We start from the raw sequence: 19056 nt of genomic DNA, 5'->3' as shown, positions 1-19056 counted from the left end.
ATTCGTTTTTGGATCAAAAATGTGTTTATTTTTAATTTTTTTTGCGTATTAATGAATACAGTAATGACTGTATGTATTAAAAAATCATAGAGCGCTGAACAGAGATGGTTGATGATTATTCTCCCGTCAAGTACCTGGCTTCCAATCCAAGAAAATTAAATGTGTCCATTTCGTCTACGGTGTCAGCATTGTATTGAATTGTAATTGGTATAGGATTTGAATCGTACCATCGAAATATCACAATTTTAGTTTTACTTATGTTAATATCTAAGTCATTAAAGTTCATGCAATTTATTATATCTGCCAATGCTTTTTATAAGTCGGTATTAAATGTCGCTTTATCTTCACATTTTATCGTAATTGTTGTATCGTCAGCAAATTGTATACTTTTATGGTTAGTTGCAATTGGGAGGTCATTAATGTATAGGATGAACAGTAACGGACCTAGCACACTACCTTGGGGAATTCCACCATTAATCGTTTTAATAATTGATCTAAAGGTTTGTTTTCAAATATATTGTTGTATTTTTTTCTGACTATTTCATTTATTTCTGTGTTCTATTTTTTAAGTAGCTCTCTAACCATTCAAGGGCTCTCCCCCTGATACCATACATTTCGAGTTTGCGTAAGTATATACTACCACTTACCTATTTCTGTCGCCGTAACAGTAATGTGAGCATTACTGCGATCCGGTTTAGAAGAGTAAGGGTGCTGGTGATATCACAGGCACATGGGACTTGTCAACTTATGTCTCAGGGTGACGGGTGCAGTGGCAGTGACTCTAAGGTCTTTGCGATTTAAGGCTCTTACCACAAGGCGCTCGACTTATTAATTATAAAATTGAATTATAAAAACTATTCCCACGGACCGGCCACGAAGTGGGCCTTGGTTCTGTTGTATTTTAACTCTCCGATATATGTATATCAAATTGTACCGAATAAAGGGCTTTTGTCATGCAGCTATTAATATATTTATAATATACCGTATACATCCGAATGCGCCCACACTTATTCACGGGAACTTTAAAGCCATGACGGTATGACCTACTTCGATTGAAATTTATAAAACTACCTTCATGCATAAAAGTAAGGGCGTTAAAAGATTACAATAATTTACCGAAAGTACAAAGTCAAAAAAGTACTTTATGCTAAAAAGCAATTAAACAATGTATTGATTAAAAATTGTCATTACTAATACAAATATTGAATACTTGGAAAAAAATCCATCGATCCGGCTGGATTCGAACCAGCGTCTTCTAGCAAACCGTGTCAGACGCTATGCTAACTAAGCCACTGAAGGAACCAGTGGACCCTACGAATTTTTCTATGTGCTTGTTGTCCGATCTTTGTTTTTTGCCGTAACCCCTTCTGTTAGAAATCTATTTCTTCACTTAGCCCGGTACCTTTATAGTTACATCTATTTGCCAAGTTTCATTCAAATCGGTGAACGGAAAGTGAGTATAAACCGGTTTATTGGATTCATCTACTGAGTTGTCGTTCTTAGAGGTGGAACATTTTCTTCAAATTTGAATGAGACCTCTGTCGAGGTACCCTCTTTGAAACAAAAAAGAATCATTGAAATCGATTTACAGATGTCGGAGTAATATCGTTACATACACACAAAAAAATTGTATTGAACAGAATATCGTCTCCTTAAAGTATATAGCGTCTCCACATAAGTGACATTTCTCAAAGCGGGATGCCTGTAAATTTACGACGATGATGATGAATTTAAAAATAAAGATAAAGCACATGTTATATATGTATATGAAATGTTTTAAAGAAATAATCTAGTGTACTCTGGTGGGCTGGCTTTACACAATATTTTTCGGATGAGCAAAATTTTTATTATCATTATTTATTTTTAGAATTTAAAAAGGGGTACAATGTATTTAACTAAACATAGTCCTACAAAACTGTATATACAGTTTGACTGCAGGATCGAAATGAGTCTCAATATCAAAAGTTACAGACTGACACTCAATGTGGTTAAAAATACTTAAATAATATATCGTCACGTCTGTCCTGTTTTGTTAAAAACGGGACTGTCCCGTTCAAAGCGAGATGTGTTGTAGAAAGATCGTGATTTTCTTACCACGGCTATAAATTTAGAGACTTTATATGAAAAATGTCATATATGTAGTTTTACCTTTAAGCAGACAATATGATTTAGATTGTAGCACCTGTTTATACTCGTATATCGGCTTACCTTCAGCAAATATCCGCCCTTCGCTATGTACATATTTATTCGGTGTGTTTAACTTCATACGTATTGTATAACTCATACATACACTTACATATATACATCCACACACTGTATTATATAAATTCATTTGCAAGCCCTAGTATTGTTATCGTCATCTTTATAAGTCTTACTGGTCACGAATCTCCTTTGAGGAGATTTTTAGGCCATTGTTAAATTCGCCAAACACATCAAAGTACATGGTCTCAAATTAGGAAATTACCTGTACGATGAGTACCAGAGCACCCACAACTATTTAGAAAAGTTCGTTTCCCAAATTGGTCATACCGAGAATTGAACCCAGGACCTCCTCATCCAGAGGTCATAGTGCAAATCGTTTCGGGCCATCGAGGTCGTTAACATGTGTTACGCAAGAGTTGTAAAACTTCCTCGATTTTCCTGTTTATTTATCACTATGTTTTTATCACTTTTAACGTAAATAATAGGATTATTTTAACTTGTCATGATCGAGTAGTGTTGCGCGAGCTTAATTGGATTCACGTAATATACACTATAACCTAATGGTTCGGATACAAAAGTTACGTATTGCAAGTTGTGACGACAGACGGTTTGCTACGAGCCGTAGACACTGCTACGTCACCATGACGCGTAGCGAAAGCACAGAAATTACCTTATCGCTGGGTACTTCGGCCACACCTTAATAAATTGGATACGTAGAAATAATCTAATAGCAGTGAAAAAGTTCGTCCAGAGTAGTACTGCCACCTTCCCTATTTCTGCCGCCAAGCAGTAGTGTCAGCGTTACTGTATTCCGGTTTTAAAAGGTAAGGGTGCTGGTGAAATTACGGGCACATGGGACTTGTCAACTTATGTCTCAGGGTGACGGGCGCAGTGGCAGTGCCCCTCAGATCTTTGCGATTTAAAGCTCTAAGCGGCACTGCAACTGTTATGGACAGGCGTGTCGCTTGCCACCTGTTCATTTCATCACTTGATATCATAAAATAAAACCCTTTTCTTAGAGATGAGCTCCCTGCAAAATGGGAATGCAATATAACGGTTGTCACGCAAGCTTTTATCTATCTACTTATAACAATACAAAAATACTGAGTTAAGCAATCAATCTTCTAATTCAGTCGTATAATTCCTCCTTCATGTTGAAGCGTGAAAATTAATACATTAATGCAGAGCACAAAACGGGTCGTTGGATTACTGGAGCCTAATATTGTTGTACAATGGAAGCCTATAATCGTATGACCCGCCTTGCGGCCGTACACAATGTCTACAGTACTGTAATTAGGCACGGACATACGGTACATGTGGCATAAATATTGTAACGCCTTTTATGAGTTATTTGCATAGCCCTTTTTGACTTGCGTATTTACTTCTTACAGTTTTATTGAATGGAACAAACGCAAAGACTCGAACCAGCGTTTGTTGCCTTAACGTGACTGCTATTACCAACTGAGCTATAGATTGAGTCAGCAGATCTTACGAGTTTCTGTACGTGCTTCTTAAAAATATTTTGGCCGTAGCGCCATTTGCGAGAATCTTATTACTATTTTGATTTAATTTTTTTTATTACTTTCTATAAGTGCTTGTGAACTTTGTGTTATTTGCCAAGTCAAATAAAGTCGATTTTATTTTTCTATGGAGATTTAGCCAAAATATATGGCTACCATATTAACGCTATTTATGTACTTGGTCTTTCGTTTGGATCCACGAGAAATTCTCCTTCGTCTTTATTCAATGGTGCCAACCTGGCTGCACAGTTTTTATTAGTATTATTAGTATTGTTCCTATATACTGTACAGAGAGATAGGGTGTTCCGGGGAGATTACGAGCTCGCCGGCAAGACCAGGGTACAGCGGGCGTCCGGGTCAGATCCTCCGCCAGTGATGCGCCTTTACGGGCATCTCTGGTGGACTCGGACGTGGGTATGGTCTCGCTGGGGTTTGCGGTTAGCTGTAGGGATGAACACGTTCATCTGCCTCGGTAGCATGTGGCCGGGGTGTTCATCTTGCGCGCAGCTAGCGCGTCATAGTAGCAGTCTAGACGAGGGCCTAAGGCGAGGAGACGCGCGGGACACGTGAGTTGCCCTTTAAGTCGGAAGCTATGTCCGGATATGATCGTAGGATACTGCGACTGGTATCTCTATAACCAGCCCGGAGAGATATCCTCCGGTCCCTCCAGCTGCTTAGGTTATTGGGAAAGACACTGATTCGGCGTCGGGAAGCGAGCGTCCGTACAGTTCCGCCACCAAGGAGATTTGGTAGTTCAGAGTCAATGGCTTAGCGGTGGCAACCGTTAGTGACGCAATGCGCATTGAGCGTGCCTACAGCTCCGGTACCTATCTGGTACTGGACGCGCTTCCGAGGCAGCTCACCCAAGGTTTGATTTGATTGGATAAGACACTAGCCTTGTAGGTCTCTGTGTGGGCTTGCTTGCACAGGTTATAGTGCCCTTCCCGTATAACTTAGAGGTTGACAGAGAGGGTCTCTATAAACAAAAGTTATATAGAACAAAATATGGGACTGTTTTTATTAGCGTATTAATTTACGCGGTCGGTCGTCTACGCTCGTATTTTAAACTTCATGGTTGGGAATTGTTATGCATTGCATATTGTATGACTTGTTTGTTGTCCTAAATAAATCAACTTTTCTACCACTGGATTGTAATTTTAACGCAAAATAGTATGAATAATTTGGTAATATTTTCACGTACCTATATTGTTACAGAATATCCAGTTCTGAGTCCGTCCCTACAATTGCAAAAGCTGTAATCCCATAACGTGTTCCATTGTAAGTGTGTTCACACGCGTTTGGATTGCGCCAGTCTTAGATTAGCACAGTTATACCACAGTATTAAGGCGGCTTCCCACAGCCGGTGATATCACAGACCGCATTGATTTGTACAGGTGCGCTCGCACCACAGGCCCATACACGCGCCGTGATATCACGGGCCGTGGGAAGCCCGCTTTACAATATATTTCCTACAGTAGCGCAACGTCTTTGACGTTCGGCGAAACCGCCGCCCGTATAGGTCACAACATGGACAAAAATGTGGTTATTATTGCAACATTATCAGGCAGAGGACCTCAAGGATGAGGAAGATATAGAGAGAGGGAGCGCAGGGCACTGTCGGTTCGTACGTAGGTTCACGCGGTGCACTATTGGAGTGAAGCTAACCCTCTTCAGAGTAAATGTGCTTATGAATAAATGTCTTATGATTATTATTATTATTAATAGCAGTAGAGCTCCTTGTGAAAGAGTTGGTCCAAGGAAGTACTGCCACCTTACCTATTTCTGCCGCCAAGCAGTACTGTCAGCATTACTGTGTTCCGGTTTTAAAGGGTAAGGGTGATGGTGAAATTACAGGCACATGGGACTTGTGAAATTACGTTTCATGGTGATGGGCGCAGTGGCAGTGCCTCTAACATCTTTGTGATTTAAAGCTCTGAGTGGCACTGCCACTGTAATGGACAGTCACTTAGTATTATAAAAGAAAAAAACAAAATTAGTTCAGTGGTTCTGATGTGAAAATGCAACAGATAGACAGTTACTTTCGAATTTATAATATCAGTGGATAACTTATCTAATAATAAAAGATTTGCAAGTGGCACACTGCCAAATATGTACGTGACACTTTTTAAGATGTTTTCTTTTTATGAAATTAATTTTTTATTCTTTTACAACTAAAAACTTAGAAGCCTTTCTTTATAATTCAAAATTACACTACCTTTTTTATAATTAAAACAAGTAAAAATTCAATAAAAAGGTGACCTTGTGGCGACAAGTTTTGGTTAATATGTTTATATTATCCAATAAAGTAATCGGAAGAAATTTTTAGGGGTTATGAAGCTGAATTTGTGATTATTATATTGCAGCATTAACAACGCCCATTACCTTTAGTACTTCAAGAGTTATAATGAAATAAGGTGAAAATGATACAACTTGAAATTTTCTTTTGCGTATTCCCAAAAAGTTGGGGTTTTGTGTTGAGTCATTTCCATTTTAATGGTGCGAGGGGACTTAACACAACTTTTTAAGTTTATTTTTGTACCGTGGCGCGTTTAAAATAAGCGTATTACAAAGTTAAAACCATGTTGTTTTATAATTTTGACAACAAATATTATTGTTCTTAAGTAAAAAAAATGTTGCTATCTTAGAAAGTTACAAATATTAGTTACAAATAATATTATAATAGTTGCAAATATGTCCATATTTGACAAAAGTAAGATATTCTCCTTATTTTAGGAGGTTAGGAGGTTACGATGCAAACAAAAATCTTTCAATCAAGAAAAACACTTCAAATATCATCTAAAATACATGAAGTCGTAATATTCCAGGCTTGTAAGAGTATTTCACTAGTAATTCATACAAGAACATTCATTGATTGCAATGAAAAATTAAAACTTACGTGTGAAAGGTCATGTTAGGAATTTTTCGTTCCGTACGGCTTTTATAGCCTAAAATATAACAATGCACCTTTATTGTGAGCTGCAATAATTACTACAAAGGAACGGTTAGTAACGTTGTAAAAAAAAGCACAAAGCTTAAAAGCACAAACACATAAAATCGATGCACATCAAACACTCGGAAGGATTTGCTGGACTCAACGAGGGTTGAGTCATACAACCAAAACCGCATACGTAGAAAGGGACAAAATACAATATTGTTTTCTCGTTTACTCTGATATGTCTGTGCATAAATCTCGCTTATACGGTTTTTATTATTTATAGGAAAAAGTTGTAAATTTAACAACAATTTTTTTATTTTTGTTTTTTGTTTATAATCTTTTTGGGATTTCACAGGGAGGTATTAACCATTACAATTATGTGTAGAAAAATAATGTGAAAAGAAGCAAAAGAGTACTCACGAATGTAGAATTATTCATGAGCAGCCTCGTGGTGAAGTTCCTCACGTTGAAGAGGGTCAATCCTCCCCACCGGTCACGGAACACCAGTTCTTCGTCTGCAACAATACAAATACATAGATTAATGAATAGTTGAGAATGTAACGCATATAATTACAGGACTTTTTCCAGTTTCAGTTTCAGAGCTATGCAAGTTTTTGAAATCAACGGTTGTATTGTTGACCTATTTCATTATTAAATTTCCCGCTTAAGTTCACCTGGATTGTTTATATACCTTAATAAGGTTGAAATTTGATTAACGTCTGCGGACATTCTGTTTTGTTTTTTAATTAAAAATAGACATACGTTTTGACGACATAGGTTTCTCACAGATGGCGCTACGGTTTCGATTTTGAAGGGGCTAGTGAAATTAGGCACATGGGACTTGTCAACTTTTGTCCCAGGATGATGGGAGCAGTGTCCTTTAGATCTTTACGATGTAAAGGACATATACATATTATATTTATAACATCAAGTGACGGGACGAATAAGTCGTGCGCCTGATGTTAAACTACACTTATATACTACTTGTACATAACAGTTGCAGTGCCACTCAGAGCTTTAAATCGCAAAGATCTGAGACAAGTTGATAAGTCCCATGCGTCTGTAATTTCATCAGTACCCTTACAAATCAAAACCGGATCGCAGTAATGCTCACATTACTGCTTGGCGGCAGAAATAGGTAAGGTGGCAGTACTTCCTTCATTGGACTAAATCTTTCACAAGGGCTCTACTGCTACTAAAACTACGTTACAAATGCTATACGTAGTCATATTATTTGTAAAAGCGTTGTGATTGGTTCTTTTAAATGTCGTATTCCATATCACGTGACTTTAAATTCATCTTATTGGTTTGTTCAATTTCCCGCATTGTCGTGTTTTATAATATCTAGATCGTGTTTAGTCTCGAAATTGTTTGACATCAGTGGCACATTGCCAACTTGACAAATATCACGGCTAGAGTCCCGGGTCACGTCTTGCCCAGGCAAAGAGCGATAGGGCAAACAGGTGAGCCAAATAGGTCACTCGAGAAATTCCGAGATTGCTTTTTAAATGGCTTTGCCAATTTGTTCAGGTGCTTGACAAATTTTGAGAACAGTGGATTGGCCATATCTGTGTCGAAATTCTCGGAATAAACATAACAATAAGGTATTAAATTATTGATACAATAGATCTCCTTGTGGAAGAGTTCGTCCAAGGAAGTACTGCCATCGCTATTTCTGCGTTGCGTGTTTGAAGGGTGCTGGTGAAATTATAGGCACATGGGACTTGTCAATTTATGTCACAGGGTGACCGGCATGGTTCCAGTGCTTCTAAGATCGTTGCGTGGCACTGCAACTGTTATGGACAGACGTGTCGCTTACCAACAGGCGCACGCCTTACTCGTCCCGCCACTCGGTATCATAAAATGCTCTGCGACAATTTGTCGTAATGTCGGTACGAGTTCCAAGTTTGAAAGTTTTCGTATTTTCTTTTAATAGTTTAATAATCCCGTACCTCCACAAGGTGGTCTTAATCACAACCGGAAACCAAATGGCTGCTGCTCATTAGGCGACACGACACTATAATAACATTGACACAGATATTAACCTAAATGTTTTAGTAGAACGGTAAATAATGCAGATGGAGCTAATTTTAATAATGGTGTAGCAGCTTTATTGTATAAAAGGTAAGGCTTCTTTTATTAAAATAGGCACCTTGTATATTATTTATACTGTTGATTTCCATGATATTGTCGTTAATTAAAAGTACCCTATAAAACCAGTGGTAGCTCAGTAGTAAATAAACAATATTTGTTTATTTCAGACATTATCTGTAATTTCATTAGTAGTCACATAGTTACAAATTCATTTACCCGTATAAAGGTTGTAATCGTTAAGTATGCCCAGGCGATTATCTATGGAAGATATAAGAGTTATTAAAAAGCTTTGAACTGATATCGAAAGTACGTTACCTAATGAATAAATCGACATCAATAAAATTTAAAAAATAAAACTAGAAATATCCAAAATTTTAACATTAAACGCTCCCATATTTTTTTTTGTTTGGTAAGAGGTAACAATAAGTTAAGAGATGACAAAACTAACAAAAATTAAGTAATAAGTAATAAATTATTTGGTCAAGTGTGAGTTGTCCATAAGAATGAATAAAATTGATCAATTTTGTTAGTTCTGATCGACGCAGTTTCATGTAAATAATAATAACATTGGGACAGCAGAAGATGGAATAATCGCATAGGCACACTTAACGATTACACCCGTATAGGTTTCTATAATCATATTCCGGTTGATATTCAAAGTTTGCCATACACGAGGTTCAAAACTATAGTCAAACAAAAACTTTATACTAAAGGTTATTATACAGCTTCTGTGTACTTGGATGACGAAAATCCATGGTAGTGACTCGTTTAGTTCTTGCAGATAGTCTCGATAATGTTTGAAATAAATATTGTATATGATAAATGTGTACAAATGTTTGTTTACAAAGATCAACCCCTAGAGCTCCTTTCTCATTATTCTCAGGGGATTTGCCTTACAAGTCGTGCGCCTAGGTATGCATTGCCAGGTGTCAGGTTACACTGTAAATGTATTAACGCCGTATTGTCCACGTTCAGGCTGCATTAAGCAAATTTTCAGAGCGACGTGATTTCGATTTTCTACTTAGTTGCCTAATGACACTTAAAAAGTTAGCCATATTAAAGCTAAGGCGCATGTCGTCCTTTATTAATACACTGTGATAAGACATAACATTTCTTTATGATACAAAGTGAGACAAACAAGCTGTGCGCCTGTTGGTAAGCTACACTCCTATCCAAGACAGTTTCAGTGCCACTCAACGCTTAAGATAAATTTATTTCAATATCTAATACAACAACAAATAATCTAATACAATTATAATGAAAACAATGTTATTGAAGATAAAATATTAAAATAAACAGTAATAAACAAAAAAAAAATCTAAATTATGTAAAATAATCATGGTAAAATTAAACATTTTAATCTTAGTGCCTAACAGTGCAATTGCGATGCCTAAACTAAGTACATGTGTACCTGTATTTTAGGCATAATAGTGCATTTTTCATAACAAAGCTTTAAAAAATAAAGATTTTATAAATTTAACAAATGAAAGATAAGTAGTTATAAGTAGTTATAATTTATAAAAGATAAGTAGTTAAACATTACTTATTATATAAATATAAATTATGAAATAACTTCCAACAAGTCCTCGGTATCATTGTAGGTTTTATTTACATATATATGAAATAAAGATTATTTCGTTCGTGTTTTGTTGAATGGACGAAAGCGCCATTTGTAAAATGTTTTTAGAGGAGCATGTGATAGTTTTTCGCGACTGTTTGAAAATATTTACATTTTTTTGTGACATTAACTGTAATCTTTGAGGATTTGACAAAGAGAAAACGTCACAGTGTACGACTTACATTAACCTGTGCTCATACGTAAAATATATCTAAAATAACACTCCAAATAAACTAACTTGGAGCTCAAAAACACGTTTAAGTAAATTATGAAACTGCCAACTTTTCTATATTAAAATCATTGACTAATGTAATGTATTACTAGAGAAGTAACAAAATTCAACTGAACCTTTAATTATTAAAGATATACGGTATGGTTGGGCTGTTAGCATTTTGGGGCCCTACTCTCGAATCACGAAATCGCTCTGAAGACTCTTGAAGTTCGTCAATGACAAGACGGGCCCGTTCGAAACCACTGAAGAAAAAAACAATGGAAGTGCATTAAGCCTCGATTACTATCACAACCGCTGTCGCCAAAACTCACACATTTCATAATGTTAAAAATTATGAAATCTTGATAATGTTTGGTCGTGGTGTCTAATTTAAAAAGATGTAACAAATACTGGACTTAATATAATTTAAACTCCCTCATCACCTATCTACCTCATCAAAACCTATTATTGCAAGTTACGTTGTTTTGGTTTTATATTGAAATTTCAATCAATGTGCTGCCATCTAGCGTTTCATAACTGGACTACCACGCAGAGGTCCCAGGTTCGTTATTAAAAAAGAGGATAATACGTGTAGCCTCGAAACGTATAATTTAACATCAATGCTTGTGCCATATTTGTTTAACTACACAGAATCCAGAAATTCACGTCTATTTTCCTTTAAACTAACAGAAATTTAATTGAAACGAGTTAAGATGAACTCAGCTCGGAATATAACTTTGGGAGTTATATTTCTAACTTAGTCAAAACAAGTTATGAGATTAACTGTTTTATTATTTCATAAGTTTTAATGAATGTAACATGAGAAGAGTTATGTGAGTGATTAAAGATTGGTTTTTAAGCAAGGCTTTTATTCATCATCTTCAACCGTAAACCTCACTGCATGGCTTGTGTGGCCTTTGAGAGAGTAAGTTAAGTCTTAATCCGCAGGTTATGCTAGTAAAAATATCATGATAGACAATAAAATAAATATTAGAAATTAAAGTCTCAGGTACATATCCTTTTAACGACAGGGATTGAAACCGGACGCTTTGTGAAGTTACTGTTCTCTCACTGGACTTACTACCGAGGGTTTACCACAACCTCTTAAAAAATATTACTTTAACCTTACATTGACTTTTCGTACCATGACGGGCTTAAAATGAGCTTATTGTAATGTTAAAACTATGATGTTTTATTGGCGACTTTAACATTGAAGTAATATATAATAATAATAATAATAAATATCTTTATTAACTTTTTAGCCTTATCACTAATATACATAAAAAGTTGTTATTATGTCAAATTTAGCTATCTTAAATTAGTTACTCGGACTCAGTGAAAACAATATTATTTTCGAATTTATTGCCTAGATATTGATTTGTAATGATTAAAAGTTAAGTTGAACTTATTAATTTACATAAATCTCTTTAATATCTTGTTATTTTTAATTTAATTTTTAATTTAATTGGAAATAATTTCTCGTTAATTAAAAATAGGCGATGTTTATTTCGTAAAATTATGATAGCGACATCTATATGCTCATTGGCGACACTAATAGTCGACACTAGACTATAACTCGGAATTCACAACGTGACTATCAAGACAGCTTGTTTTATTTATGTTTCTTCATGAAAATGCAGAAAAATAATTGAAAAAAATGTAATTTTAATAGATTTTATTATTACATCCTTTTCTTTTTTAAACAGTTAAAATTCTCTAAATGTAAATAACATTAAGTACTTAAACATACTAAGATAAGACGATTCGGAAAATCAAAAAATAAAGAGATGGCATTATATAGTTCATATAGGGTTATTTCTTTCCTATTTTTCGTAAGGAATAGACAATATTGGGAAATCATTCGTTCTTTCAATGACTACAGCAATAATCAAGAAGCTTAAATAAATAATAATACATTACGTGGTTTAAAGGTTTGAGTTTACTTATCGACGATTTCAAGTGTGATAAAAATATGATTTGCTTGTTAAAAGTAATCTGAATTTGTTTATTTTTATGATGATACCAAGTGGTGTTAAGCGACACAGCTGCCAAAAGCAGTTGCAGTGCCACTCGGAGCTAGAAAAGTGACGTAACGTAAAAACTTCAATTTTAAAACGAAGATTTCTTTGAGTTTACTGGTTTGAGTTTTATTGTTCAACTTTTACTTCTGGTGTGAAGGAAATGATTGTAATCTAAAAATACAATCCAGGTCAGAAGCATTATCTTAACTGGATTGCCTTGGTCGTGCAGACGAGCGCGACAAACGCCGCGGTTATAATTTTTTAAACCAGTTATTCCTACTCGCATCAAAGAACGTATATTTATAGATACATAGTTGATGTCAAACACAGTCGCGCCAAAAAAATCAGCAGTGTAAATCTGCAGTAGCGAACATGACATAAATAATAACCTACATATTCAATTAACGTTGATAAATCCTAGGCTCTTGCATAAGAAATCTGTTTTCTACCCAAGGAGCTACAACAGGCTATTGAAATGAAAAAAATCCTAATTTTAACAGGGAAAATGGTCCGTGTGGTTTCTCCGCACCACCAGTTTGGAATCTAAAATTTCCTCTGATAAAAAATCTCAAGCTAACATAAAACTACAGTACTACCTATGAATATGTTTTTATTATTTATAATTTCCTTTCAATAAAATTAATTTAGTAAAATCATAATGTTAAAATATGATATTTTGTAAAAGTCTGTTGCGGACATTGCAATGTTGATTAGTGAATTATAAATATGGTGTTCAAAAGTAATAACTTTTGTAACTACATTGGATAATTGTAATTTCGTCATTGAAATAAAAAACCTACCTCAAAAGTTTGTTTATCAGCTTTTTTCTATTTCCATGGGATACTCTCATCAGATTTTGACTTCTTGATGACAGGCTAGGGTTGTTATGGCCTCCTTTGTACATTTTATACTTTTTTCTTGTTGCAGTGGAATACAACAGGCTAATTGTAATTGTCATGGAGACGGTGATTTGTAGATTACAATGACATCTATTGTGTCCAGTGAAAATTAACTTTGATTTGCGGAAAATATATTTTTAGTTTGTGATAGCCGAAACGAACCCGGAATAGCATCGTCGGCATCAGGGATTACCTCGAGAGTATACCTTTTCAAACAAAAAAAAATAAATTTTCAAAATCGGTTCACATTTCACGGAGAAAACGGCGAGCACACTGACATGCCTATAAAATTTGAGAATTTTTCCCGATTTACATGGTATCCCCTCATCACATTCTGACTTGGTGACAATGGGACCATCACGAGCGCCCTTTCGAAAAAAATAATTTTCAAAATCCGAATGTTTAGCCTGCTCTTTTTTAAAGTCGGTTAAAAATAGAGCGACTTGTATTAATATTTGACATAATTGGTTGATGACTTTGCCATTTCAGTCAGCCGTGACCATGGGACCTGTAAGTGGCCCGAAACGCTGATTTATTAAATAGAACGAATATGTCTCCGCAATCTAGAGTCGATACATGTCTATATACGCAATAAATGTTTTAAAAAACGCAAAGTTTGCTTGTTTGTTTGGTTGATAGCGATGAGACAAGAAGAGCAATAAAGTTTAATTTAAAAACGGTCAAGAAATTAAAAAAATATTGGAGAAATTGCAGGTACTTGGGACTTGATAACTTATGTCTCAGGGTAACGGGCGCAGTGGCAGTACCCCTCAGATTCTTCTCAAAATTAAAGAACTGAGTGGTACTGCAGATGGTTATGGACAGGCGTGTTACTTACCGTCGAGTGAGCGACTTGTTCGTCCTGCATTCATTAAATTCATCATTCAATTTCATAAGAAAAAATACTATAATTATTCCAGTAATTTTCAGTGTTTTCGTTGGATATTTTTGTGGTTAACTCTGAAGAGGAGTCAATACAATGCTTTAGCAGAATTTGATATTCACTTGACAACTTCTTTTCTCTTCAATTTTAATTTGGTCTCTTAAAACTAACTCGCAAAACTTAAATCGATTTGGTACAACTGCTATGTTCAACTGGTTGTATTACGGGGCAGTAAAATTACCTATAGTAAGCATAACAAATTTGTTATCCAAATACCATCAGTACAAAAGGTTATACTCGTATGTTGTAATAAATTGCAAAGAAATTATAATCTTTGATATTTACGACTATATGGCGAAAATGATAATATCAAAAACGTTAGTTTGCGTGATACAATAAAATCGCGGAAATTTTTCAATTCATGAAAGAGGTTTTCTCGTGAATGTATGACTGTTTGGGAGGTTATTCAGCGACTAAATTCTGAAGTTGCGCAGTTACGCCGGTGTATGCCGGTGGTCCATTAAACGCTCGTGTGTTCAGCCTGAACATATTACACTAACAAGATTGTGCAGCAGGCGCGCGAGATTGCGCATTAGATGGTATTATCTAGGATATGAATTGTTATTAGAGCGTCCTAGGTTATTGGCTATAACCTAGACCTACGGATCAATACATAGAAGAGTCCTTATTAGTGGAACAGGCATCGCTGAAAATGGTCCAACGGCTTAGATTTCGTAAAAGTAATTATTTGTTAATTGCCTAAACTCCTTTTCGAATCGATCAATGTCTTAAAATTTTAAGCCCGTCAAGCGGCCTTGTGAATTTATCGACGCGATTCATAAAACTTTTCTAACAACTAAAGTCCCAATCGGCATGGTAAATTATGGCCTAGACCTTCTATTTATTTTATATGCTTTTTAGATTTATGGCGACCAGGCTCCTTGGTCTCTTTTTTATTTTTTGGCTGGATTTCTCGTCACGATGCCTTGAAGAATGACAACAAATCGAGAGAAACAGTTTGACACTTCAGAAATCTCTTGAAATGGAGTGGTTCCGACCATTTGACCACGAGCGCTTCGCTTACCCTCCAGTTGCCAACAGCTTAGTCGAAAGTTTCCACCGGCAGTAAAAAACTGTTATAACGTGGCCCGTTGAATATGACTGGTATGAAGTTCTCTCGATTGTGTTCCTAGTTATTAAGGACTGAACATTATCGTCCGCCAAACTGATTTATGCGCCTCTTCGCCTGCCATGATCTATTTAATACTTGTTCAACCGAAGTCACGGACTATTCCGACTTCTTGTCTCAGATTTGGTAGAGGTGATGTTTTCGTGCACAAGGACCTGCAACACTACTTTGCCAGCTTTTTCAGACAAGATTTCGTAAGGAAATCCTTGCAGCTGTATAGAATCCGTATAGAATCGTAGAAAGGCAACAAATCACCAACAAAAATATACTCCTCGGGAGTTGATTGTTCAACGCTCGGTAGAAGAATGTTCTCGAACTATTAACAACTCCTGCGGATGCCTTGTAAAGAGGCGACACACGCGTCGGGTACATTTTTGTTGGTAGTGTTTGTGATTGTACTTGCGTTTACGTTATTAATTTTATTATTTTTACGCGGAGCGAGTAGCAAAGTAATTTGCTTCCATTTTTATATAATTAATTATTTCTTTGAGATCCCTAATAATGTTAGTAATAAAGTACCTAAATTTTTGGTAAGGCAGTCCAGTCTTTTAGAAACAACGAGCAGGATGCTATCAACTTTGTTGCTTATACGCAGCTTCAGGGAAGGCGCCCTTTACGAATAATGGCATGGAAGTCATTCGTGCGTGCCGTCGCAAACATGCACTACAGTGTTGCAGTTACATTGGCACCTTGAAAGCTTTGCTATATTGCACTGTAACGGAATTCAAGATGCTCTGCATATATTTCACTCACAGGTTTCCTGGCAGTATGCTTTAAACAACGAGATTTTGAACTCTTTGGTGCAATGAGCAAACTTGTTGGCAAGTAAATTGCGTATAGAAGAAAAGAAAAAATATTTTTGCCTTTAGTTGAAAGTAGAATGAGCAAAGATTCGCAAGTTAGTCTTTTTACGGAGAACTGAAAGCTCCTGGAAGTCGAGGGGTTTTAGCTATCAAATCAAATTATTTCTATTCATTGGAATTCCATTGGGAATAGAAACCGAACCACACAAGAAATCTAAGCACACACAAACAAACACACACTTGTCACATTAATTGAATACTACTACTCATTCTTAGGGTAGACTCCCCTGAGAACAATGAGTAGGAAACTTATTTACAAAAAGCAACCCCTAGTTATTTTACGTTTATCATTTATAATATTTATTTCAAATAACACGATTAACTAATAAATACGATTAAATAAAAAATAACGTATTAACGCTACGTCTATCAATAATTGTTCATGAAAATTTCTATTCTGCGTAATATAAATTAAATTTTCATAAACATGCTGTGCTAGTGCAGTAATGTTAATTTCTTTAAACTTACTTATAGACAATTAGAGGATTGTTTGTACGTTGCTGTAGCAGCACGTTTTAAAAAGGCAAAGATTCTATTAATGTTGCTCCCAGGGACCCATTAATATTGGTTAATGACGATGATGAATTAGAATTCAGCCTGTGTGACACGAAGTTCGAATTCAAAGTTCCGATCTCACTTACATCTACGAAAGCCATGCGGAATAATCTCTTCAAATAAACGTAAATTTTACGTAAGCAGCCCACGGAACTCATTAGCAGAGCAATAATGAGAACCCATCAACCACCTACGCTTAATATGCCTTCATTGCTAAACATGAGAATTAATCTTTTACCTTTACATTATGTTTTCCCGGAGCATTGGCGTTGCAGTACTGGAGCATTTCGTTATACTAGTCAAATACTAAGAAAAAGTAGAAGAAGGGCCACTGCCAAAAAAGATAGATTTACAAAATCTTGGGAGTCAAGAAGTGTAGTCTGGGAAAAGCCCTAAACAAATACCGTATATCACCAACTTGACACAGGATCACAAGTAAGTCGGCTGGTTCTAGTTGGATAAGTCAGATTTGCTGACGATGAAAGAGAGCCGTGGTAACCTATCTGCACGTCGAAGACGATTCACTACCCTCGGGGAACGTGTAAAATCCTACAAGACACGTTGGGTCAGTGTAGAAGATCATGGTCTAACCACTCCCCTTAGAGAAGATCCGTTCCTATCAGTGGGACGTATAATGGCTTGATGATAGTGACAATGACAAAACAAAGACAAAAACCTCAAAAAGAATAATCTCCCGGATTTCTTAAGATGGATTATCCCCATTACATTACACTTTATAGGTTCAAATAAGTATTTTATACGACCCACTATGACACCGTAAGAAAATCGAAATCGAAACGAGCATTAGTGATCCGAAAACGTGCGCTTTGGGATCGGATAATTAATGGCGGGATATCAGGAAAGAATTGGGTAAAAAGTAGCATTTGCTTTAGCTACATGCTACTAAAATCGCTGTCGGTGACTGTGTTTTCTTCGATAAGATAACATCTTATATGATATTTATTACAACAAAGAGTGATTCCCGTTAGACGTAAAGATCAGGCTAATGGTTTTTTACAGTTTATAGGCAAGCTTTTGATGTTCTCGCACCTGATGGTAAATGATGATGTTCGGTTGTGACGTCACACAGAATTTCAAACATTTGCTCAAAATTTAAACATGGTTTGCTGTTGGTTAGCCTGTGTGCCCTGTAGGACGCTTTTGGAATTTAGTCGGTGTTCCGACTAAAGACATGAAAAAGAAAATAAATGTTTTGGTATGAAATAAATATTGTTGGGCTAATAAAAGTTTATCTGGAAATAGCCATGTACACTTCACTACTGCACATGGTTCACACAGGTTCACTCAAATAGGCTGTGATTCTCCATCATCTCATACACGTTTTACTATTGTGCACGGGTGTCATTTGTAGCTTTTTATTATAAAACATAATCAAGTCAATGGAGATCAACTCAATTATGATCTTGTATACATGCTACCATACTTGTCTCTCATTGAATACATAATACTTCCAACCGCTACGCTACTGATGTATCTCTTTCTATTCGTTCATAAATGTTTAGTGTTTGTTGATCCGGCCTTTTTAAGGACATACTCCATTTGCTTGAAATATGTACGCCGAGGTCAACCTTTCGCCATGTTTCCATTCCCAATCGCCATATAAATTTGTGTCATTATTCTACTAAAACTCATTTTCAAATCATTCCATTTTCTATCCTACTACTACATTACCTTTCTTCTTTTCGGACTTACAATATATATACAGCGCAACGTTCTAATTTTATTTATTCTTTATTATGTGGAAGATTCACTGCAAATTTTTATCAATATGGTAAGTAACAAGTGATAGTGATAATTACAAATCTCTACAAGTGGCACAAAATATAGGTTAATAAGGTTTTAGAAATTAAAAACATTATTATTCAAATGTAAACAATGTTTTATATTGAGAATATCATGAGTACAGATGCCAATGTAGGAAAATAATAAGAAATATTGCTCGGTAAACATATGTCGAATCGAGCATACGTTAGTGCTGAACAGATCTATGTCCATAGACAAATAATTATACTCCTTAATTGCTCTGATAAAAAATAAATTTTAAC

General features: G+C 35.7%; 1 protein-coding gene across 1 annotated transcript in view; it reads right to left on the bottom strand.

Annotated features, from left to right (window-relative positions):
* Nucleotides 1–19056, bottom strand: part of LOC113229015 (dipeptidyl aminopeptidase-like protein 6) — a 566288-nt gene that overhangs the window by 21528 nt on the left and 525704 nt on the right. The window contains exon 3 of the mRNA XM_026462486.1: nucleotides 7078–7172. Within this exon, the coding sequence (XP_026318271.1) occupies nucleotides 7078–7172 (95 nt within the window). The remainder of the gene's footprint in view (nucleotides 1–7077; nucleotides 7173–19056) is intronic.

The sequence above is a fragment of the Hyposmocoma kahamanoa genome, unplaced genomic scaffold (genome assembly GCF_003589595.1).
Source record: "Hyposmocoma kahamanoa isolate Upper Pololo Valley unplaced genomic scaffold, ASM358959v1 270, whole genome shotgun sequence".
In the NCBI taxonomy this organism is placed as follows: Eukaryota; Metazoa; Arthropoda; class Insecta; order Lepidoptera; family Cosmopterigidae; genus Hyposmocoma; species Hyposmocoma kahamanoa.
The sequence above is the reverse complement of the archived record's forward strand: the minus strand, read 5'-3'. Positions and strand labels throughout refer to the sequence as shown.